Source organism: Melanotaenia boesemani, chromosome 4, assembly GCF_017639745.1.
Source record: "Melanotaenia boesemani isolate fMelBoe1 chromosome 4, fMelBoe1.pri, whole genome shotgun sequence".
NCBI classification, from domain to species: Eukaryota; Metazoa; Chordata; class Actinopteri; order Atheriniformes; family Melanotaeniidae; genus Melanotaenia; species Melanotaenia boesemani.
Genome location: NC_055685.1, coordinates 36,776,057 through 36,800,484, shown reverse-complemented (window position 1 = coordinate 36,800,484; position 24,428 = coordinate 36,776,057). Strand labels below are relative to the sequence as shown.

The window sequence follows — 24,428 nt, the reverse complement described above, 5'->3', positions numbered from 1 at the left end:
AGTATTCAGACTCTTTGTCAACATGTACAGTACGTCACATCTGACGTTCATGTGAGCTGTGAGCTCGAGACAAGGTTGTATCAAAGCACAGATCTGGAGAATGATAAAAGGAAATCTAAAAAGGGAAAAGGTTTAGATCTGTTTCCTTCTTTCAACACACCTGAATGAAACGAAATGAATGACTCAGTAACAGTCATACAAAGAGCTGGAGGACAGCCTGCTGAGGAGGTTCATTCTCACTGGTCAGTGTATGCAGTGGAGCTTGTTGTCATCTTGTTTGGCTTACAGTGGACTGAAGAAAATATCAAAATCTTCATCTATATTGCATTAGATTCACATTAAGGTACAAACTAAAGACTTGAGTCTGCAGGTCTCGGAAACAATGAAGATGTAGATATTGTGGCCAGGCCAGCTGACAATGTTGCCTGGGCCTGGAACGAGAAAATCATAGATGACTGACGGGGCAGCGGGCCCCTCCAGCTCCACTGTGACTCTCACCGGTACCCTGACTCTGTCCCTCCGATGTGGGGCCGCGGGCCCCTCCAGCTCCACTGTGACTCTCACCGGTACCCTGACTCTGTCCCTCCGATGTGGGGCAGCGGGCCCCTCCAGCTCCACTGTGACTCTCACCGGTACCCTGACTCTGTCCCTCCGATGTGGTGCAGCGGGCCCCTCCAGCTCCACTGTGACTCTCACCGGTACCCTGACTCTGTCCCTCCGATGTGGGGCAGCGGGACCCTCCAGCTCCACTGTGACTCTCACCGGTACCCTGACTCTGTCCCTCCGATGTGGTGCAGCGGGCCCCTCCAGCTCCACTGTGACTCTCACCGGTACCCTGACTCTGTCCCTCCGATGTGGGGCCGCGGGCCCCTCCAGCTCCACTGTGACTCTCACCGGTACCCTGACTCTGTCCCTCCGATGTGGGGCCGCGGGCCCCTCCAGCTCCACTGTGACTCTCACCGGTACCCTGACTCTGTCCCTCCGATGTGGGGCCGCGGGCCCCTCCAGCTCCACTGTGACTCTCACCGGTACCCTGACTCTGTCCCTCCGATGTGGGGCAGCGGGACCCTCCAGCTCCACTGTGACTCTCACCGGTACCCTGACTCTGTCCCTCCGATGTGGTGCAGCAGGACCCTCCTGCATCCCTCTCGCTGTCACCTGACTGCAGCTGGATCTCTTGCCTCTCTGTCTCACCCTCTCTGACGCTGCTGCCGAACCAAACCGTTTCTATCAAAGATAACGTGCTGTGTCAGGCTTTTATAAAACCTAGTAGAGGTTAACTTTAGAGCTGGCCAGTCTGGTAACGTTACCAGGCTGGTAAACGTTGGTGGCGCTGTTTCTTACCTTGCTCTGCATTGACTTTACTAGTTCCAGATTTTTAAAAAAAATTATTTGTGTAGAAAATCTCTAAGGCGTCTATTTTCTTCTTCTCTTTTCTTTCTCAAGGGGGACGTGACCACTATTTCAAGGACAATTAAGAAGAAAATATTTAAAAGCTTTTATGTAACTCACATATTACATTTTTCCCCACAAACAGGCCTATTTAGAACATTTTTGAAAAATTATTCCATAATTTTTCAGCTCTGAGCCCCTCCACCCCTACTCTGGGCCCAGACTGGACAACAGGCTGGTTTGTTCCCCACTATCGGCTGCCATGGTTATGGCTAGGCATTCAGGAAAATCACAGACCACTTAAGCAAGTAATAATCACTCATCTTAGAACAGAGCAAATAGGAATAAATGTTCCACCCATCATGGGCGTCGTATCGGAGAAAATGTTCCTACCGATATCCAGTAACTCCATTTCCCTTCGCATTTCAACTGTAAAAAAAAGCTCTGCTTTTTTGTTTCTTTCTGACATGATTGGGTGTCTTCACCGTCACTCTGCTAAAACGAGCAGGCATTCTGGATAGCGCTAGCTAGAGAGCGGTGCTAATGGTGGTTGTGTCTTTAGTCAAAACTTGAGGAGCAAAGAAAAGAAAGGAGGCGATCAGGAGTTATTTTAGAGACAGTCAGCTTAAAGGTTTAAGTCACAAAGAAATTATTTTCCACCTGCTATCTAGTCTTTAAGAATAATGATGATAATAGTCAGAAAATGTATGTAGTGATGCATCAGCGTGTTGTTTTGTGACTGACTCAAAGCTGCCAGGAGAGAGGAGGAGAGGCTGAGGCAGGTCATACTGAAGTGTTTATCTGACCTTCTCTTCTCTTTATTACAGACCCTGACAGAAAACAAACCATAATAATTTTAAGATGTTTTAAAATTTATAATAATAATCATCTAAAACTGAACATTTTTTCTAATATTACAAATTCCATGCAGTTGCAACGAGTCAAGCTTATCACATATAGATTTTACTTTACAAAATGATTACAGCTTTATGCATGACGATGCTCTTTGTAACAATGGTTCATCACTGTGTTTGTAATTCTGTTTATGGTAATATTTCTCTTCAAGATTTTCTTAACCTGCTAAGCCATGATCATGTTTCCAGAAAAACCTGCTAAAGCATCAAACCCAAAGTAAATAAAAGAAAATCTTCACAACAATCAGGTTCATCTTCACGACCTTGGCGTCTAGAGACATTTAGGAACCTCAGAGAATGTATCCCCAGTCTTAAAAAAATATTGTGTCTGTTACTATGCCTGAATAAATACCAAGAAAACATAGAAATGTGTATTTTTTTATTCTCCCATGTTTTTGTTTAGCAAAGATTCATAAACAGATGTCATTGATCACCTTCAGCAACTAAATCTTTTCTAAACATTAATGTTTGCACTAAAATACAACTGCAGTCTGGTTTTGTGAACATTAGGGTCTAAACTTCAAGCAACAGTAAAAAACAAACACAATTGTCCTGTTTTATTATTTTTTATTGTAATAGGTGATTATATCTACCATTTTTTTCTTCCCTTATAAGGGCCGATTTGGATTTTAGATATATTTGCTATTTAGATATATTCTAAGAAGAGATGTGGAAAACCTGGGAAAAAAACCCATCCACAGCATTAACAACCACAAATAGACTACCATCTCTGCTCAACTTCCAACATACGGAAAAACCCAAACTAAATACTAATTGATTTTCTATGAGTCCCAATTTCCAGCAGAACCTTCTTGCCTCAGGCTACATGAAAGAAACAACAGGGACATGAGACAAACACATTAGCAGGGATGTAAATCCCATCGCAGCACATCCTCAGGCAAACCATTCCAGGACATTCACCATGTTTCCTGTAGACCAGACTGTGTGAGTTATAGCCACCACAAAGCCGGACTCATCCATCCAACTTGACTCCAGATGTGTCTCTCAGAGGGTGTCCTCCCAGAAGGATTTGGTCCTAATGGCCTTTAAATGACTCCAGAGGAAAAATCACCTGTTTACGCCTCTTAAAGTGAAGCAGATTTAAAACCTGTTTAATTTATGAGATCACTGACAGGATCCAGGAAGTTACCGACGAGCACAGCCTTTATTCGCACTACTAAAAATGTTGTTTTTTGGAAATATTTGGCCACAATAACTTGACTTTGTTTATGCACCAAGACTTCATACAGTTCCAGACAAGCTGCTTAGAACATCTTTTATAGTCAGAAACCCTGAGATGATTAAAAAATAAATAAAAAAGAGAAAATGATCTCCACAAGTCCAGAAATAAAACAAAGAAATCATCAAACAAAAATCTGAAAAATAAAGAAAGAAAAATTACCTCCAAATTTCCAAAAGTAGAAAAAAAAAAAAAAAACATACCAAAACAAAGAAGAGGAACTTTAACAAACTCCCAAAAAACAGCAAACAAGCAAAAGATAAAATAAACAAATAAATAAAGGAAACAGGAAGGAATAAAGAAAAGGGCTTTCAACACATCCAAAAGTAAACAAAAATGATCTCCACAAGATCTAAATTATCCCTTTAGGTGCCAGAGTTTTTAACGAAAATGTTAAATTTTTATATCAAGAAAGGCTGGAGCTTGGAAGAAGTCAGGAAGAAAAAACACTTTACAAAGAAAAAAAACCAAATCCCATAATCTTCATAATCGTCAGACAACTTCTACTAATAAATCCCATTTATTATTCAGAACCCACCCCCCCCACCCCATTGCATTTTAGTCTTTTGTCTTTTGTTTTGCTTACTTTCCCTCAGTGCTGGTGAATGACAGCACCTGCAGCAAAGCGTGACGGCAGGAACTCGTAGCACTCTGCATGACCTTAAAGCCCCCGCTCCCCCTCCCTCTCTGAAATACTGTACTTTCCAAGAAGCAGCAGAGAGATCCGTGTCTGTGGCAGCCGAAAGCATAAAAGACTGCCGATGAAAATGACACCATTCTGCTATTCTACAGTCATTTCACAGACGCTTTTCTCCAAAGCGACTTACATCTGGGAGTAAGAACAACACAAGCAAGAAATCAATAGGAGAGACGTCATCATTAAGTGGTAGTCAGACTGCTGAGGGTCCAGTTGGACACAGGTGCTGTCGTGTAGCGCTAGAGGCAGTACATTTTTCTTTTTCCCTTCCCCTCCCTACAATAGTCCTTTGTTTAATTACAAGATCACGATTTCATCACACAATATCATCTTGGGCATTAGTGCACGCAGCTTATTCACCAGAATCCAAGCTGAGAGAGGAACAAATCAAAGAGTGGAAATGGTTTTTCATTTACTCACCGATGACACAGAAGGGCTTCCTGGCGAATCGCAGTCGACCCTGCCATCCTCTGTAGCGACAGCAGCATCCAGCTGACCAGATACGGATGATGTACTCCAACCCAAACACCACAATCATCACAAACTCCTGTCAGAAAACAAAGACAACATTGTTTTAGTGATGATGGGAACACAGGACCAAGGTTTGGTATCAACCACTAATGTGTCTACATATTAACCAATATGTAGACACATTAGGGTGAAAAAAATAATATGAAAATAGTCAGGTACAGGGACTGAAAATCAGAGAAAAAGCAGAAAATGTCAAAGAAAAACTTTGAAAGAACTTCAGAAAGCGTGGTGACATATTGATAACAGGCTAAATAAAAACCATAAACCCGTCTCTGCTCATATGCTGTAGGAGAAATGTACAGGTGTGAGGATCTGAAACAGGAGAGGATGAGGGCAACAAGCCCCTGTCTTGGTGGACGTGTTACCGTCAGCATGTCGGTCTGTTTAGACTCATCGGTGCATATTAGTGATTGTTTGTTGTTGCAACGTCGTTACTTATATGTTATTAATGTTTGTCATTAAAATGGATGACAGGCAAAGAGAGAATTGTGTGAGATAATGACTGAGACAGGTCGTGTGTTAATGCATATACGCGGCTATAGCTTCTATTAGATAACACTGATGTAATTATCGTCATCCACTTTGTGAAATAGTAGCTACAGCTGCAGGGGTAATCATGTGCAGGATATGCTGCAGCGCACAAAAATGACCTTTCCTTTCTGTTACAGGCTTTTAAAAAACACAGGTTGAGTCACACGAAGAGTCTTTTTAAAAGCTTTTTTTTCCTCCCATGCCCACTGGTGGCTTGCTCGCTCCTTTCTGACTGTCTCTAAAGGCAACTTTGAACTCCATTTAGTGCTCTGAGTACTTAAAGGAAGACAAGCCCCAGTTTGAGGGCAGATGCTTTAACAAATGAGCCACTGATGGAGGAGGATGCCATTTACACTGCTGTCCTGAGGTTGTGTTGGAAGAAAATGGACAAACCGACACTCACACACATCCATCCATCCATCCATTATCTTGACCGCTTATTCCATTTCGGGTCGCGGGTGAGCTGGAGCCTATCCCAGCATTTTAACAGGTGAGAGGCAGGGTACACCCTGGACAGGTCACCAGTCTGTCGCAGGGCCAACACAGATAGAGACAAACAACCATTCACACACACACTCACTCACTCCTACGGAGAATTTAGAGTGTCCAATTAACCTAACATGCATGTCTTTGGACGGTGGGAGGAAGCCGGAGAACCCGGAGAGAACCCACGCATACACGGGGAGAACATGCAAACTCCACACAGAAAGGCCACCACCCTCAAGGTTCGAACCTCCCCCCAGCCGAGATTCGAACCGGCGACCTTCTTGCTGTGAGGCTGCGGTGCTAACCACCACACCACCGTGCAGCCCACTCACACACAAAGTTTGTTTATTTTAATTTTGCCTGGTCAGACTCTGCTACAAGTTTGTTCAGACAGGAAATGCAACATGAATCACGCCAAACAGCATCATCAAGGCGGATTTTACGGGCTAATCCTGTTTTATCTTCTTCAAACTGTGACCAGTCATCACAGTTAGCAAAAAGCACTTTTTAAACTAAATAAATTACTTCAACTGCTAAAGCTGATGGTGTGAACAAAGCTCAGAGACCAATACTCATGAGAATTTTATACAGATTGTATTAAAGAATAATAAAATAATTATTTTAATTTTCTGAACATTAATATTATTAGCAATTATTATTTAACACTTGTATTAAATTAAGTTATAATTGAAAAAAAAAACTTGACTTGACAGAAAAAAAAAGAAAGAAAATAAGGCTTTAGAGTGAAAATAAACCTGTTGGTTCTGTGGAAGATGGGATTATCAAAAAGATCTTAAAGTTAAGCCGTGCAAGCTTTTTCTGACTGACAGAAGAAATATAGATGTAAATATCTTAAAAACTGTCGTTTGACTACGTATGTAAAGTGAAATGCAGAATGTTTTCTGGTTTTGTCTTATTTTGCCCAGTAGAGGGAGCTATGACAGAGTTCTGAAAACATGTTGGCCCAGACGTCCGCTTCCAGATGTTGTGCACAGCTGCAGCAGGTGTAATAAGCTTGAGTGTGTGATGGCTTTTGTTTTTAACTAATTGTTTATGATGTGGAAAGCATTTGTTGTATGAAAAGTGCTTTATAAATAAAATTTTATTTGATTTGAACAATAACATTAAAAGTGTTCATTTTATAGTATTCTCTAAAACATCAGTGATGAAGGGCTTTAGAACATTGCAGAATAAAAACAAAGTAACACTAGTAGATTATGCTATGCCTCCTGTGTAAAAATGTGCGCCAATAATACCAACATTTTTACATTACGTCCTCCACTTAGTTGTGAGAGGATCCTACTCATTCCCCACATTAGTGTCCCTACAGAGAAGGTAGACCTATAAATACCTCGATGTTCCAGATCTGTGGTATTATCAGCTTACACTAATACTGAGAACGTTTCAGTGAGGTACCACTCCTCTCATTCACCTCCACCAACAATACATAAGTTTCCAACCTTGAACCGCTGTACTTCTGACTTGTTTTGATGGTGCACTGACATTCGTTGTGTCTATACCTGGGTCACTGCTGCCCTGCAGCATTCTGAGGCCAGAACTTTTTCTGTCCCGGAGCATCACATTACAGCTGCATTTTGCCTTACATCACCACATCACATTCCAGCAACTGGATATCAACACACTGGCCTTTTAGCAAAGAAACTCAAGAGGACGTTATCGGAATAAGAACAAGAGAAAGGGACAGAGCAAGAGATAAGACAAGAGTCAACACTGGACTGACTTTTACTGACTGTAGAGAGCTCAGAGATGAGACAGGATGCGACATGGATGCAGCTGTCATTAGGGAGGAAGCCAAAGTTCATTAGTTTTGCTTTAAACCCTCGATTATTTACCTCAGTTTTTCCTCCTCATGTGTCATCTCCCACTTTTAATGCAAACAAAGGAGGTGAGGAAGATGACGAAAGAGTTGAGAAAGGAAGGAGGATTAAACCAGTCATTTAAATGTGATGTGTGACAGCTTCATCATCTGTCTCTGTTTTATGATTCCTGTCAGAGCAGCATTAGAAAATCTCATGACATACATTTATGCATCCTCGCTTCCTCCTGCAGTCCCACTGAACTGATGTATCCTCAAAGATATTTTGCAGACATTGATTTATTGGTTACATTCAGGAAGATGGAAGTGAGAGAAGTTGAGCAGGTGCAAATTAGAGAAATGAGAGCAGCCTTTGGTGCTAGTCATTAATGTGTTCCAGCCAGTTTATTGGTCAAGCTGCTGTGTGAACTGTTTGGGAAGAAGAAGTGAAATTATTTTTGGCTGCTGACTGTTGTCAAGGTTCTTACCAGTATGAGCAGGCAGTGGGAGGAGACGTCCTGATGAGCCGGGATGGTGGAAAACACAGAGAGGACCAGGCAGCTGAAGACCAAGATGAACCTGAATAAAACCCAACACAAACAACTGGAATCACATGAGAGCACATCATCGGACACACAGCATGCCGTTTGTCACAGAATTTCAAATTGAAATGTCATTTTTCACACCAAATTCATCTGTGACACGAACAAGCTGGAAGCACAATCACAACTAATTTTCTGTCTGCAGTGAACCCTGAGGCTGACTATTATTCAATTTCCTGATAAATCAAGTTAATCATGCTTGTTTGTGCAACATGATTTGCAAGAAACATGCAGTGAAACTGTTGCTATTGGAAAACGAACTGGTGTTCCCTCTGCCAAGAAACCATCATCATCTCCATCGTCATAAGCAGAACATATTTTCTCTTTTACTTACATCACATAAATCTTCCAGGAACACATTGATGTTTGGAATACAAACATGAAGTGTTAGCAAGGGCACATCTGTGATTTATCATTTCAAATCTCTTTTAGGTCCGCTGGAGGAAGTCCTGTCAACAGACTGAGTATAGTTTCTCTTTATGGTCTAATACAGGGGTTCTCGTACTTTTTGAGGCCAGGCAACCCCTTACAGGGGAGATAATTAGCCAAGTAACCACATCATAACCCTTTACTGCCACTTTAACTTCATGTTGATTACATTTTAAACTTTTTAACTTAATATCACATAACTACAACTTAAAATGAACTTATACAAATTGCATTTGATTACTTAAAATGATGGTTTAGAGAAGTTGTGGCAGGAAAGGGAAGCAATATTTGCATGGCCTTAGCAATGAGTTCAGGACACTGGTGAGGGAGGGAGAGCCAAAAGTTTTCATGATTCAAGATTCAAGACATTTATTGCCATTGTGCAAGCATAGAGAATTTTTGAGGAGTCTCTTGACACACATAAATAAGAAAATAGAAATATGACAGGCACACATAAATAAAAAAAAATTTAAAAAGAATGGTGGGGGTAGTGTAAGCATTGAACTACAGGGGGCTATTGCTTTCACAGCTCTGGGGAAGAAGCTGTCTCTGAGTATTTTTGTGGTGGTTTTAATGTTCCTCTACCGCTTTCCTGATGAAAGCGGTATAAATAGTGCATTGCCCGGGTGGGTGGGGTCGGCTGCAATTTGTCTGGCCCTCTTCTGGGCTTGGGTGGTGTAGATGGAGTCCAGACCTGGTAGATGGCGGCCCACAATCCCCTGAGCTGTCCTCACCACTGTTCGTCTTGTCCTGTGTCCAGAGGTGAGTCAGGGCCATGTGAAGTGCTATTGAGACAGCATCCTTGTCACACTGAGACACAGGATGCTCTCAATGGCTCTGTAAAAGCTCACCACCAGCTGAGAAGAGAATCCTGTCCACTTCGCCTTCCTGAGAAAGAAGAGCCGTTGTTGGGCTTCTTTACCAGGTGGGAAGTGTTCACAGTCCAGGAGAGGTCAGATGCCCACGAACTTAATGGTGTCCACACGCTCTACTGCCTCTCCATGTATGCAGAGAGGACCGTGCTCAATCTTCCTGGACTGCCTGGAATCTACTAGGACCTTCCATGTTTTCCCTTGTCTTGTTGATGTTAAGAACCAGATTGTTCTAGGAACACCACTTTGTGGACTCTGGACCTCTTCTCTGTAGTGGGTCGCATGATTGTTGGATGAGACCCACTACGTTGGTATTGTCTACAAACTTCACAGCCATGTTGGTGGGGTGGATGGCAGAGCAGTCCTGTGTGAAGAGGGTGAAGAGGGCAGGGCTGAGCACACAACCCTGATCCCAGTGTTGAGGATCAGTGGTGAAGATGTTGACTTCCCAATCCTCACTACCTGGGGCCTATTGGTGAAGAAGTCACTGATCCAGGTACATAGTGATGCTGACAGACCCAGGTTGCAGAGCTTCAGGACCAGCATGTCCGGGAGAATGGTGTTAAAGGCTGAGATGAAGTCCACAAACAGCATCCTAACATAGGTGCTGGGATGTTCAAACAGGGGCCTTTCTGTGTGGAGTCTTGAGTCTGAGATCAGCGCAAGACTGAGAAGAAAGTGTCTGAAGATGCTGCAGGTGAGCTGAACACTCAGTTGCCGAGTGGTAAAAAGCTGTCTCTCACCACGGATTCATAAATAAAGCTTACAACAAAGCTGTAGGTAGCCATCACATGCCGTTACATACTCAGCTGGAAAATGAACAGAGCTGTTCTGCAGATCAATATGTACAGAGCGGCATGCTGCTCAAAACCTCATGAATGTGCCTTCCACAGCTACTGAACACTAGAGACTAAATGGGAAAGTAACTGCACGAGTACATGAGGATGTGGGTGGGTGGAATAATTCTAAGTGATTCCAAGTCATAGTTTTGCTTGAAATGCCCATTATCAGTTGAAAAGCCAGCACAGGTAGGGTGGCTCGAGTAGCTGGATTAGCATCCGAATGGTTGGAGAAATCAGTGTGCTGAGATGTGGGCAGAGCACCACAGTGTCACCTGTCTAATCAGTATGTAGTAAATTTTCTAAGACATGATTAATAACAGTTGGTGTGATTAGTGTAATGTACAAATACGACTTTCTGTCTTCTTTATTTTATGACTTGCAGAAAAAACAAGGAATTCAACCTGATGCATGTATGTCATTTTTACTCTATATGAGCTGAAGTTAGCTTTCTGGTCAGCTCTGGCTGAGATCTCGTTACTGTTTGCAAATCACTGTCTCACTGAGGAGGTTAGCCATGCTGTCAGAAGAATAGCTTCTGTTTACATCGGAAGATGTAATCTATTACATCTATCACTGACAGTTTACGTTTGGCCCGGCACCGACTGTTCTGATGTTTAAATCAAATCATAACACAGTGCATAAAACTGCACATTTATTGGTATAATTTTGTTTTTGGGGCCATGTTTCAGCCTTTTATGGATGGTGACAGTATTTGACAAGAAAGTGGGGGAGGAAGCGTGGGGGGAGTAACATGCAGTAAAGGGCTCAGGTTGGAGTCAAACCAGGGCTGCTGTAAGGCCCAAACTGTTTATTTGGTGTCCAGATTGCATAAAGTAGCTGCATGCATGGTTTCCTGTGAACTGATACAGGGTAGGCTGACTCAGGAAACAACTTAGCAAACAAATAAAAAAAGTCTAAAACATTTAATAGCCGGACTCCTGGCTAATACCCCAGTTATGCACCATGCCTTCGTAACAAATTTCTCAGCCATTACAGCAACAAAGGCTACTGAATCTATAAGAAGTCTTAGACCTTACTTTGTGAAATTGATAATTACTAGATGCATTTGTCTGCACAGATGTGCTGACGCCGACTGGGAAACTCCCTCTGTGCCAATCTGACGCCATTTTAAAAAGCCTTGTAAATTTGGCAATCTGGGGCCATCAGGATGACATTAAGGGTTTGAATGGCGCCTGTGTGAAAATGGTGGGTGTGCAGGGAGGGTCACTGTCCCGTGCCCTTCAGTACAGGACAGGACTGTGCCAATCTGACCCCAGTTGGCCCTGGTTGACATCCAGAAAGCCAAAATGGAGGTCAAATTTTTCCACAGCCACAAGGATAGTTATGTCATCGTTTCAGCAGCCATAGGTTGTGCTGCTTCTCTGTAACAGAGATCACTGAGCTGCCGAAGGCTTGCAGTGAGATAAAAACAAAGTGTATTAAAAATGACATTTTCAAAGATTTGAATAATGTGATTTTGATTGGAGGAAAACATCAAGTGACAAGCATTGTGGTGCTGTCAGCTGAAAAGCAAGCTCCTTGTCACCGGCACACCTACGCCTCTCACATTTACAAGGTTGTCAGACCGAAGATTACAGAGTGACAATCAACTCCCTCCAATGCAGAGATAAACTTCTGCCTCCATTTTCAGTATATGTTTACTTAAAAGAGGAGAGAAAACACAGTGACAACATCATTAAGCACTGAGTGAAGTTCGCATGATAATCCAACAAGCAAACGCTCTCGGGCGGCCTTGGTCCCCATGTGTCTCGATGCTCTGAGGCTCCCGATTTAATCTGAAGTATCTTGCTCCACACTTCCAGCAGAGTGATCGCTCTTAACCTTCCAAACAGCAGAGGCTGAAAATTAAACTGGCTTACGCACACAAACACATCCTGCCAAACACAACAGGGACATCTGTCCCTCCACCCACTCACCCTGCACCTTTCCTCCACTCACACAGACACAAGACGAGACCCAGCATCGCTCAACAATCGCTAAGTGCTGCTCCCATTTGCATCATTTAATTGATTTGTCTGCATAGTGAGTTGCACAATAATGACCAAGAGCACCACACTGAAATGGCCCCTTATAGCCAATAAGCAATCATCATTTGGAGTATAATTTGGTACATGTGCAGTATTCTCTTTTACTCTCTGAGAACATGGTGGACCATCAGTGGTGAACCGGAAAAATGAACACGAATGGAAACTGCTTTTAGTTGTAACGCTGCACAACAATGGAATCAGCAGCCAGATGCATGCAACAGTCAAGCTAAAATAATTATTCTTTAAAACTTTAAAGTATTTTATTATTATTATTATTATTTGATACCTTTCTATGTATTTTCACATTTTGCTTACACTGATCAGTCATAACATTATCACCACCTGCCTAAAACCGAGTAGGTTTCTTTTTACTACCAAACCAGCCCTCATCCATCAAGGCTGTCGGTGTCATGCCCTTTAAGCCTGGTGCATCTGACAGACACTCATCTGAATCTGGAGAATCTGGAGACCAAGTCCACACCTGAAACAGGCCGTTGCCATCAGGGATGACAATTTCCAAGAGCTGGTCATCAACAGTGTGTAAGTCGGTCTTACGTGTCAACACCATGACGTCAACGTGTTAGTCAATGACAAAATTAAAATAGTAACAAAAACACGAGTAGAAATAATCTGATCATCAAAATGCAAAAAAAAAAAAAAAAAAAAAAGCCACAATGGAGAACAAAGATGAAGCAATAGAGACAGAATTAATGAAGATGCTGAGAAGTGGACACATAGAGAATCAAAATGTCAAAAGAAATGCATACTCAAACAAACTCAAACAGTACATTTTTTTAATTATAAAGAAAAAAAACTAAAAATAAAAAAACTAAAAAATAAGCACTATGTCAACAAAAAAGTGCAAAAGGATGACACAAAATTATCTAGAACAACCACAGCAAGAAAGAAAATGACCAGAAACAGAACAGAATAATTACAGAGGGGAAGAGGAAGGCTATAAAAACCTTACAAAGGCAAAAGATGACATCAAAGATGCAAAAAGACAAAATGAGAGAAGCAAAATAGCAACGAAGACACAAAAAGACCTCAGGCCAACTCAAATAAACTTAGTTACAAGAAGCACAGTGCTTCTGTATTACTGCACACGACCAAACAGCAGCTCACTTCGTCTTCTAATAATAATGAATGATTAAATTTTAACTAAGAAATGCTGGCTGATGAAATGTGACTCGCACACATCCAAAACAAAAAAAATGCTGAAATAACGGGGAAAAAAATGGGTGATTTTTTTCACCTCAAATCTAATAAAACTGAGCCTGGGATTGGGGGAGGTGTGTGTCACGTAAACGTCAGATCTGTGTTATCATCTTTCAGTTTACGGGGAGATGGAGACACACAAAGTGAAACATAAAACCTTGTAAAAGATCCGGTCAGGAGCCGAAAAGTGCTTAAGTCTGTCAGCTTTTCAGAAGTCTTTCTAGGAATTCTGATTGAAGGCAGCTGTGTGGCTGTTTTCCCACCAGAGACAAGAAAATACATAAAAATGAAAAATGAAAAACAGCAAACTTTGATTTTGGAGAGTTATGTGAGGATGAGCAGCTTCCTGCAGACAAACAGAAGGTTTTCAGCTGCACAATTTTTTTTTTTTTTTTTGCTGTTACATAATCCCACAAGCCGACACTGTAGTCAGATAAATCTGCAGCAGTTTAAAAAAATGAGCAGATAACAGCTGAAAATACCAAAAATCTCTTAACTAGCAAACAGATACAGACAGAACATTATAAAACCATCATCAATATAATCAATCAGATCTTCCCAATCAGTTTAGTCATGTGTTTATTCGATCAGAGCACATTAATAGGGGCTAATGATGCAGTAATTATCTGATCTGATTGGGTTTCTTCCATCACATGATTTCAAAGGAAGCGACATGACATGAAGTTGCATCGTCTGGTGCTGTCCATGGTCCTGAAATCAAGTCCTGCTGCTGCCCTTTGATTGAACCAGCAGGTTGCTGATTAAAAATACTTAGTATCACACTGATAGCATCTCTTTATAACCAATCTAAAAGACTCGACCCCTCCACTCATAATTTTAGGCCAGATTTAGCTCTTTTCTTGAAGTGATTTGTATCTCCATAATGTGAAGATGTTTTAAAATTAACGAGGGCGAGGATGGTTTAAATTCAATACAATTCAATTCATCCATCCATGCAGTGGTAATACCCAATTATTTCAATGCATGGCCACGGGAGGGTTTGAACCTATCCCAGCAGCTACTAGGAAAGAGACAGGGTGCCTCCAGGACGAGTCACCAACCCATCGTAGACAATTCAGTTCAATTCAGCTTTATTCGTACAGCACCAATTCACAACAAAGTCATCTCAAGGCACTTCAACAAACCCAGTCCAATTTAAACAAATTCATTACATGATCCACATTTACACATGTTCACATGTGCATTTACACAGTGGTGTGGTGGTTACGCTGGGGCCTCACAGCAGGAAGGTTTCTGGTTCGATCCTAAGCTGGGAGGGGTTCATCCAGCAAGTTAGATCAATTGGTTACTGTAAATGAGCGTGAACGGTAATTTGTCTCTCTGTGTTGGCCCAGGGTGTACCCTGCCTTCTGCTGGCTAGTTGTTGAATCAGGCAGCTTTCCCGGAATAAGCGGTATAGAAAATGGACGGATGGAAACCAACAGATTACATTCAATCTTCTATTTGATTCCATAGTGGGGAGGAAAAACTCCCTTTTAACAGGAAGGAAAACCTCCACCAAAACCAGGAAGGGTGGAAATATATCTCAACTGGTTGAGGGATGAAGAGGACAGCTCTATACACCTTCCTCTATAGGTTTCTAGAGTTTACTACATGACTGGCTGCAAGCTCTTTTACTTATTAAATGATGGTTAACCATGCGTGTTAGTGGAAAGTTCAACTTGTCCCTGGTTGACACTGGCTTGTCTCTAAGTTGAGGGTGACTGTGTCCTTTCCCCAGCCTGCGGCCATGAGAAACAACTGAACCTGAACTGGACCTGATGGAAACTACTGAAGGCCACATCAGAGTTATAAAACCTGTTTGATGTGTTAATACTGTACCTCAACTGAGCGGGGCTTGGGGGGGTGGGGGGTCATTGTGAATGTGAATACCTGTATAAATACTCAGTTGTTACACCTGATCAGAGAGGTCAGAATGACGGCTTGGATTTCTTGTCGTGCTGCTCTACTTGATGAAGTAAAAAACTTTGTCAGACTGAGAGATGCTGATGAACTACATTGTGGGAACATCTACTGTCTTCTATTTTTCAGTCTTTGAATCTGTTTTACTTTATTTTGTTCCTCAACTCAATGATGCAAAATTAAATTTCCAGAGACCATTTTTATTATTATTTTTTAAACTATGAACATCTTACATTTTTCTTAATCAATTACATAATTTTTTTTATGACTAATTAAAATGGTTAATCATAATAAGAACTTAAATATGTCTTTCTTCTTACTGCAACAGATTGGCTCCCCTTTAGGGTTACATTTTCTCCAAACCTTTTATTGTTTCCTTTGTTGTGCTTTAACAGAAGGAACTAAACTGAAATAGTCGTAGCAATAACACATCTTTCTGCCTCCTTTCATGGTGACTGTGACCCACAGACGTGACCCTGTGGCCTCTTCACAGTCAATCAGTCATCATCACGTCTCAAAGCATTCCTAACATTCATCCCGACACAGTGTTGCCTCTGCAGTAACACTCTCAGAGGCCTGCAGGGGGGAGCCTAATAGCTTTCTTTCATACTGAAATTACATTACACGCTTCCAACACAGTTACATGCAAAAACACTCAGGCCTGCACTTCTGCTGACATGTGTGACCGTGTAGCTCAAAGGAAGCTGCTGCCAAACTGAAGACGACTGAACATATAAAGCACCTGGGCTCTGAAAAGCTGAGCAAGGGATGCAGTCTGTATTTTGTCAAGCAAAAGGAACAAGGGGACGGGAGTGAGGATGACAGTGTGCATCTCATTCCTCCGTATAATGCTGATGTTATGCTTCTCAGTCTGCTAGAAGCACTGAGCGAGCCGCGTGTGTTCGGGAGATTAGATGAGTGCAAATGAACTTGCAAAGTCGGCTCGAAGAAGAAGCGAGCGCACTGATTTTAGTGGCGTCAGACTATTGACGAGGCGTTGAGGAGGGACCTTGCGGGGCTGTTTGTTGTTGTCTGAGGCTTTTTGTTGGGCACATAGTTGAGAAAAATGACACTTGCTGTGTCAGATCTGCACATCCACATAACAGAAAGCAAAGCATAAACGCTTCCAGCAAAAAGGCTATGAACTATTGTGTTTCACATTTTCAGTGTTTAGGTGAAAAAAGGAAATTTTGCAGCCACAATGAAAGGTTTGGAATATACTGGAAAGTTTGCACATATAAGGTCTTCAGTTATTTAAGTGAAGCTGTTGCGCTTGTGCTCTATGAACCCCTGTACAGTAATTATAAACAATGTTTTCTTTGTGTGTAATTACTGTACAAAAAAAACACCAGTCTAGGAGCAGTATGAACTAAACCTTAAAAATGACTCTGAGGGGAACCAGTGCCGACCTTCCTGTGCTTCTGGACAGCAGGGAGTTCAGTTCCAGAAGAGAGGTGATTTGACCGCAGGGAGCCCAGCTTGCAACCTCGGACACCCAAAACCTGCTGTGGAGGAAAGTGGAAACTGATTTTCCACAGAAAGAAACCAGAGAAATGACTGTTGACCTCTGCTGAAAGCCGCCCAAAACAAACTGTGAAGTAGAGATTAATGGTGTGTTCCAGGTTGTAACAATCAACTACAGTCTAAGCTACACACTTTTGTTTATTGAACATTTATTTGAGCCCAAAGTTTGTTTTTGGCAGGACCTTCTCTAACACAGTAGTTGGCTGGTGGTAAACAGAGTTTATAAGCCAGCTATACAGGGGCGGGTCTAGAAAGTTCTGATGGGGGGCCAGGCATTAGCACTGACCAGGAAAAGGGGGGCACAAATGAGACCTTTTTTTTTGGGCCTAGATCTGATGAAATATTGAACTAATTAGTATTAAGTGATCATCTAATGTAAAAAAGTGAAGAAAAACTAGTAAAACAAGCAGCCAATTATGTATTTTATCAGTTTACTTTGGGTGATGGTGCTGTAGGGCTTTTATCAGTTAATAACTGAACTAGTGGATTTAAAGACTTTCAGAAAGTACCTTACTCACACACACCTGATGTGTCTGTAACATTAAAACTTGCAAGAAACATTAGAAATTTGAATTAATTAGGAATTTGGCTGAAAAGAGAGAGAGAAAAAAACCCCCCATTGAATTCCAGGTATTTTAAATGGTAACAGAAATGAGAGAGGTTTTAGTTCAGATACTTTGGGTGAGGTTTGCCAACAACTGCTCTAAAAGTCAATTTATTGGAGTTTTTTAATAGCAAAAGTCCAGTGAAAAGCTGTAACAATATTACTGGCCACTGTTTTTATGGATTTCCTGCTCCCTCCCTAAAAAGTCATGTCTGCTCCCTTTGGTTGGCCATGGTGGCCTGAACAGACACCATTTCTCTATCAGCTCTATGGAAACTGGACGTGGGTAATAAGAATATAAATTGAATGCAGAATTAGAAAACACTCCAAGTCTTGAACATTTTAAAAATTGCTCACAGGAATAAAAAAATCAAAATAACTTGAAGAATAGCTACTAGGCTGACGAGTAAAAACAGAAATGAGACAGTTAATTTAGCAAACATACATAACTGCTGCTGTCTGGCCTCTAAATAAACTATAATTATGACCTGAAATTAATTTCAGATCAAAATTTTAATATCAAATTGTAAGTTGTTGACTCTGCTGTTACGGTTAGTGATATATAAAATAAAAACAAATTACAGATTTTGTGCAAAAACACGGCCCAGTTCTGAAAAAGACAGTATGTGAAATAAGTGTAGGGAGAGTTTGGTGCCAACCTTAAACAGTATCTCATTCTCATTCACAACCAGGTCAATCCTGAAACCCAATTAACAGTAGTTAACCTCTTTGAACCAGACATAAATGTACAACATTTAAATGCAATCTGCTGTACTCAGTGTAGGGCAACACTGAGAAGCAAACCCAACATTATCCCTCTGTCTAATGAGTGCAGAGAAGAAAAGTAAACCAAAATTAATCACTGCAATTATACACCTTTAACCTATACTTGATTAGAGCCCCTTGTACAGGTGGCAGCTTGAGATCCCTGAAGTACAGAAGATGTTTGCAGACACAGGAAGCAGCAATGCTAACATGTAGCATAGCAACATGGTGGGAGAAACTCAGCTAAAAAAAACACCAAGCAATTATATGGGAATAAAAGAAAACACAAGAACAGCTCTGTCCACTTAGAGCTTCTGCTAATTTCTCCAAAAAAAACAAGGAGTCACATGAAAGCAGAGACTCTGCTGGTTACAAAGATGTCTGTCTCATCACTGTGGGACAGAAACAATGAAGCTAGCAGCCAGAATCAGAAATCATGTCTTACTTTTGCTGTTTATTGGTGAAAAGTTTGATTCCAGCTCTAAAAACTCTGTTGCTGTTTCTCCTATGACTCTGCCTTTGTTTGAAATGAATCATGAAGGTCCTGCTGGTTTCCATGGAGATGAAGGAGGTTTTATAGTGAAGGATTCACTCTTCCTATCATAGACTTTACGTCTTTTACGTCTTTCTGGATCCTCATGGTATTTCTAAGGTGAATGTGGGGGCTATCTCTGGATCCTCCTGACTCTGATCATTGATAGAGGTGTCCATCATCAACATCAGCCAGTGGCTTCCTGAGATATTTACCTAAGACCTCTATTAAACACCTAGAAACCTGCTCAGACTCACTTTTTACCTTCTACTGTAGCACAGTTCCTCATCAGATTTTACTTTACTCATTCCTAGATGAACTGGGCTGCTGTTCTCTGGTTTCAATGAAAGTAATGTGGTTTTCTTTTACATTTTCTATTGTGTTCCTGGTGAATTTACTCAGACACATTAACACATATCTGTTTTTGACATGTCTGTAGTAATCTCACATGTTTCAGCTTTGAGATCAACAGCCCTTGTAGTTGTGAAGACATACTTCATTTGAATATTTCATTTTAGAGAGGAGGCAGAAAAAATAGACCTTGTGAAGAGGAGGTTAGGGAAAACTCTTGATATATAAGACTGAATGATGCCAGAGTCCTTTTTAAGAGTCTATATTCATGCTACTCATCAGCTGACAGGGATGTTGGGCTGTGTTCTAGACAAGTTGTGGATCCTAAAACAAAGAAACCTTCACTACACTTTATGCTCATACAAGCTTTAATGCAAGCTGTGATGCACTCCTCAGACGTTAACATGAGGCAGCTCTTACATTACTGAAGAGAGCACAGTGGAGAGGTTCAATAACCGCTGCACTGCTGTCATGTTAAACACAAACGTTGCACGCAGTCTAACTAAAAACAAGAGCATCTTCACTACGCTGTTGCTTCTTCTCTTATCAGACAACTTTTAATGGAAGGTTTGAGTGCAGCACAGTCTGATGGTTTTCTCTTGTTCAGTTTAAAGCCTCCATATGCTGCAGCCAGTTTACAAGGTTGGTTTTTAAGGTAGTTCAAAATATAAAGGCCTCATACATGGGGTTTTCTGGCACATATCCACTTTAAACTGAAGTGCACAATTATGTTGAATTTGGTGTTATGTATAATTTCCTGTTGTGCCCCCAAAAGGTTAATTAATGCAGAAAGCAGATGGCTAGTGTGCATCATCTCGTAATGCCTCCCTTTGCGCTCTCGCAGCTGGGCAGAAATATCACAGCTCAAATCCAAAAAAAGAAATACAAGAGGAAAACAAGAGGAGCCTGTGTGAGGGGCATGCACGTAATCCTCTCAGCTGTGCTGTTCGATTACAAAAGCAAAATGTGAAGGAGCTATGAGAAGATAAAGCCTGTGAGACCACCCACAGCGAACAGCTATTACACCATCAGCACATCCACAGGACAACAACAGAATTCAGCTGCTGGGATACAAAATAAAAAGTTTAAGGCTTTTTAAATGAAAAGGGAAAGAGGGACACGACTGTGCAACACTACAAGTGAGAAAACTAATAAAGCAGTTAGACTGCAGTTTAATGTGTCTCTGTTCTTATGTTGAGGAACGCCAAGGGGCTCTGCGAATTAAAAGTCCATCAGCAGAGCGGCAGGAGAACTTGTAATGGAAAGTAAAGGGGAGGGACTCAGCAACTCAGACCTTATAAATGCAGCCGCCCACTGTTCACTGTTCAGGCTCTGCTGCAGGTTCATTCCTGCATTTGCTCTAGGTACTGTGTGTCGGCATGGCTGCAAGCCGTAACATTTTCATGTCAAATTCTCACTTGTGTGGTTTTAAAATAGATTCATGCGACAGGATTAGTAATAGCTGGAATAATATAATTGTTGTTTCAGACAGTTTGCTGCAGTCGTGTCAGTTTCAACACATGACAGTGAAATTTAGAGTAAAAACTAAATAGCTCTCAATCAATGACTAAACAGTAGGGCTATAATTCAGAATTCATAACATAATGTAATGCTAAATAAAACTTATAGTTTTTGCACTGCTAGCAAAATTTAGACAATTTGTGAAAGTACTGATGGACAAATGATGATGAAGGAAAAGGACAAGAAAATATGAAACGAATAAGAAGAATAAGAATAAGAAAACCTTCATTAGTCCCTCAGTGGGGAAACTGTTGAGTACTCCAAAAATAAACTTGTTTTTTACTCACGAAATGTCTGTCTCATTGAAAGCTCAACTCACCTGAAGTAGAGTTTCCTGGTTTAAAACCCTATAGCAGAGGAACTGACATGGTTTTAAGTAGCAGCACATATAAAATAAAGACTATTCTGAGGCACTTTTCTTCTTATGCTTCTTTGTAAGCATCAGGGTGCATGTGGTAGTGGAGGAGGCCTTGATATTGATGTTGTCGATGAAAAGGGGGCCCTACAGAAAATGTTTGGGAACCTCTGGTCTACATCAATTCAATAATCAGTGATCCAATACAAAACAGTATTGATCTAAGCAGAAACCATCAAAAATCAAGACGCATTTAAGAACATGTGGAGTTGTTTCTTTTTGTTTTCCTCCACAAATCAAAATATCTTAATCTACTGCTACTTCTACTTATCTTCATACTTTTTTTCTTTTATCTTTGTGGTTAGAGAGAAACAGCATTCTGACTCTCCTGTTTGTCCTGCACATATAGTGAACTGACAAGAAAAGACAAGATTTTTTTAATCTATTTCCTGTCCCCTTCACCCCCAAACGGTCCAGGTAGATGCCTTCCCTTCCTGGTCTTTGGTCTTGTGGAGGTTTTTATTCCTGATAAAAGGGAGTTATTCCTGTTCACTGTTGCTTTGTGCAGCTCAGGATAGATGATTGAATTGAAGATAAGATTCAAAGAAAGCCTTAGGTAATTATTTTCCTTACTGTGCAAATGACAACGCTTTGAATCTTATTTTTCTGAATTGGTTTATATGAACACAGTCATTGTCATAAATTGGACTAATGTGGATCACATGGATTTGTTTTAAGTGGATTATAACCGGACTACACTGAATTGGATCCAGAGAAAGCAGACGGCAGGAAGATCCAACAGGGAATCAGGCACGGGGAAATCCAGGAGACGTGGCAAGGTCGGCAACAGGAGTTTATAAACAAGGGATCAACGCTGGATATCAACAGGGTTAGCAATGTTGACCATCTGGCAGCGAAGCAGAGACTGGAGTGTGTTTAAGTAGGGTGGGGACCAGGTGGAGGGAGTGAGTAATCAGGGCAGGTGGAACAGATTAACTTAATGAGGGAGTGGAGGTTCCTGCAGGCAGTGATCACTGCAGCACAGTAATCATGACATTTATACTTCAATGCAGCATAATAAAGCAAGAGGGTCAGACAAGATGGCTACTTTTCTTCTAAAAAACATTTGCAGAGGAACTACTTCCAGTGTGGCATCAGCTCTTCCACCTCTATTGACACTCACTCAGTAGAACTGTGGAAAAGATCAGTTATTATCCAAGTCCCCAAGAAAGTATGCCCCTAAAGTGAACAATGATTATAGGCCAATGGCTCGCACATCCAATATTATGAAAGCTTGTTATGAATGCTACGGGTGGTTGAAAGATTATAACAAGACAGAATCAAGATCATGGCTTATAACCCTGACCCTAACTCTAACCCCCCGTAATATACATTTAGAAGTAGTCCACCTTCGACTCATACATTTACCCTAAGAGCATTTAAATTATTATTTTCATGAGATGGGATTGATCCCAGAGATTAAACCTCCACTCTTTAGTAAGTCTGCTATTTCAAATGCTAAGTGAGCTATAAAAGGTTGCCAGATAAAAAAAAGAAATAAAAAGTTTATTGTCTCCCTTCAGTGTAACAAAGGTTTTTCATTGATGTGGCCTTGTATAGCTCCTTATACCACCATGTTACTGCTGGAGGTTTGTCATTAGAACAAAATTCACTGTCTAGCTTCTAACAACAGTTTCATTAAAGTTTGGTGTGTGGAGCTGATATTAAAACCTTCTGCTGGAAATCTCCCAAAAATAATAATAATAATAAAAAAAATCAAGCTCATGTTCAGTTTTCATATGTAAAATTGTACATAGCTCTTTCTTAACATTTTTCCAACGTTGAGCATAGCTATATAAAATGAAAATTGCTCTCCTCCTTTTAACATGTTTTAAGACAGAGGAGAAACTGAGGTGGACCTTGTATCCTATGACGTATGCGAAACTAACTTTTCTAAAGTCGATTACATGTAAAGGTGCTTTATTAATCTCAAGGACAAACTTTGGTGAATGTATATATAAAAAAGATTTTACTGCAGCTAATTTCATTTAAAAAACCTAAAACGTGGTTCTTTGCTACCGAATGTCCATCCCCTCAGATCTATGCTTGACCAACATCGATCATCCAAACAGCTGATTGATTTGTTCCATTGCTGATTTTTGATATAAAAACCTTTGAAAAGCCGCCTCTCGGCACATTTCTCTATTTGCTCTTCATTTTCTATGTATACATGAATGACATTATAATTGTCATTACTTTGTGTTTCTCTTCTTCTTTCCCAGCAGGTATCCCTGGCTTAGAGTTGTGTTGACTCCTCTTTCCTGTCCTCTCCACCTCCAGCCGGTCCAGACAGAAGTTTTTTCTCTTCATAGCTCAGGATGGGGGACTAAATCAAAGAGAAAGTTTGATGCAGTCTGTTTGTTTCCTTAGCTAGGTCATTATTTTTAAAGAACTGGTTTATATGAACACAGTTATTCTAAACTGGACTGATGTGGATCATGTAAGGGCTTTGTTTGTCAGGCTCCTCTGGCTCTCCCTTAGGGCTGGGCAATATATCGAGATTTTCAAACATATCGAGACTTTATCAGACACAATATAGAAGGAGGAAATATCGTTTATATTGAGATAGCTTGTTTTGAGTTAAAAGCATTTTTTCTTTTGCACATCTGTATTTTTGTTAAGGTCATTGAAAAGTATTTTTAATTTATTTTGTTTTAGGAGCATTTAGTTTAATATAATAGGTATTTAATTTCAGTCAGCTGGTTTAATGCACATGTGCTGCTGATCCTTAACAAAAGTATATTTAGCACTGAAGACTGTATATTAGAACTGTCTCTTTGGTAACTTCACAAAAAATGTATAAATATCAAGATATATATTGTATATTGTGATTCAGATAAAAAATATTGAGATATAAGATTTGGTTCATATCGCCCAGCCCTACTCTCCCTTATAAATATGGTGAGAAGCTCATTCATCCAGAAGGAGCTCATAGTAGAGCTGCTGCTCCTCCACATCCAGAGGAGCCAGATGTGGTGGCTGAGGCGTCTGGTTTGGATGCCTCTTGGTGAAGTGTTGAGTGTCCTGATGGCAACATTTATGTTACTTAACTGCTTCCTGTCATGTAAAAAACAGCTTTGTAGAGAGAAAGTAGTGGCCATATATCTTTAAAAGAAATATCTAAAATCATTTATTTGGCTATCCATTAGTCTCGTCTCTGTGATGAATAATGTAC

The 24,428-nt window shown here is 40.8% G+C and overlaps 1 protein-coding gene across 5 annotated transcripts in view; it reads right to left on the bottom strand.

Annotated features, from left to right (window-relative positions):
* The window catches only part of kcnq5b (potassium voltage-gated channel, KQT-like subfamily, member 5b), a 139,743-nt gene that overhangs the window by 25,453 nt on the left and 89,862 nt on the right, over positions 1-24,428 (bottom strand). For all 5 annotated transcript variants that reach the window (XM_041982782.1, XM_041982778.1, XM_041982780.1 and 2 more), the window contains exons 2-3: positions 8,096-8,186; positions 4,664-4,790 (exon numbers count right to left, since the gene is read on the bottom strand). In XM_041982782.1, coding sequence (XP_041838716.1) covers positions 4,664-4,790; positions 8,096-8,186 — 218 coding nt within the window. The remainder of the gene's footprint in view (positions 1-4,663; positions 4,791-8,095; positions 8,187-24,428) is intronic.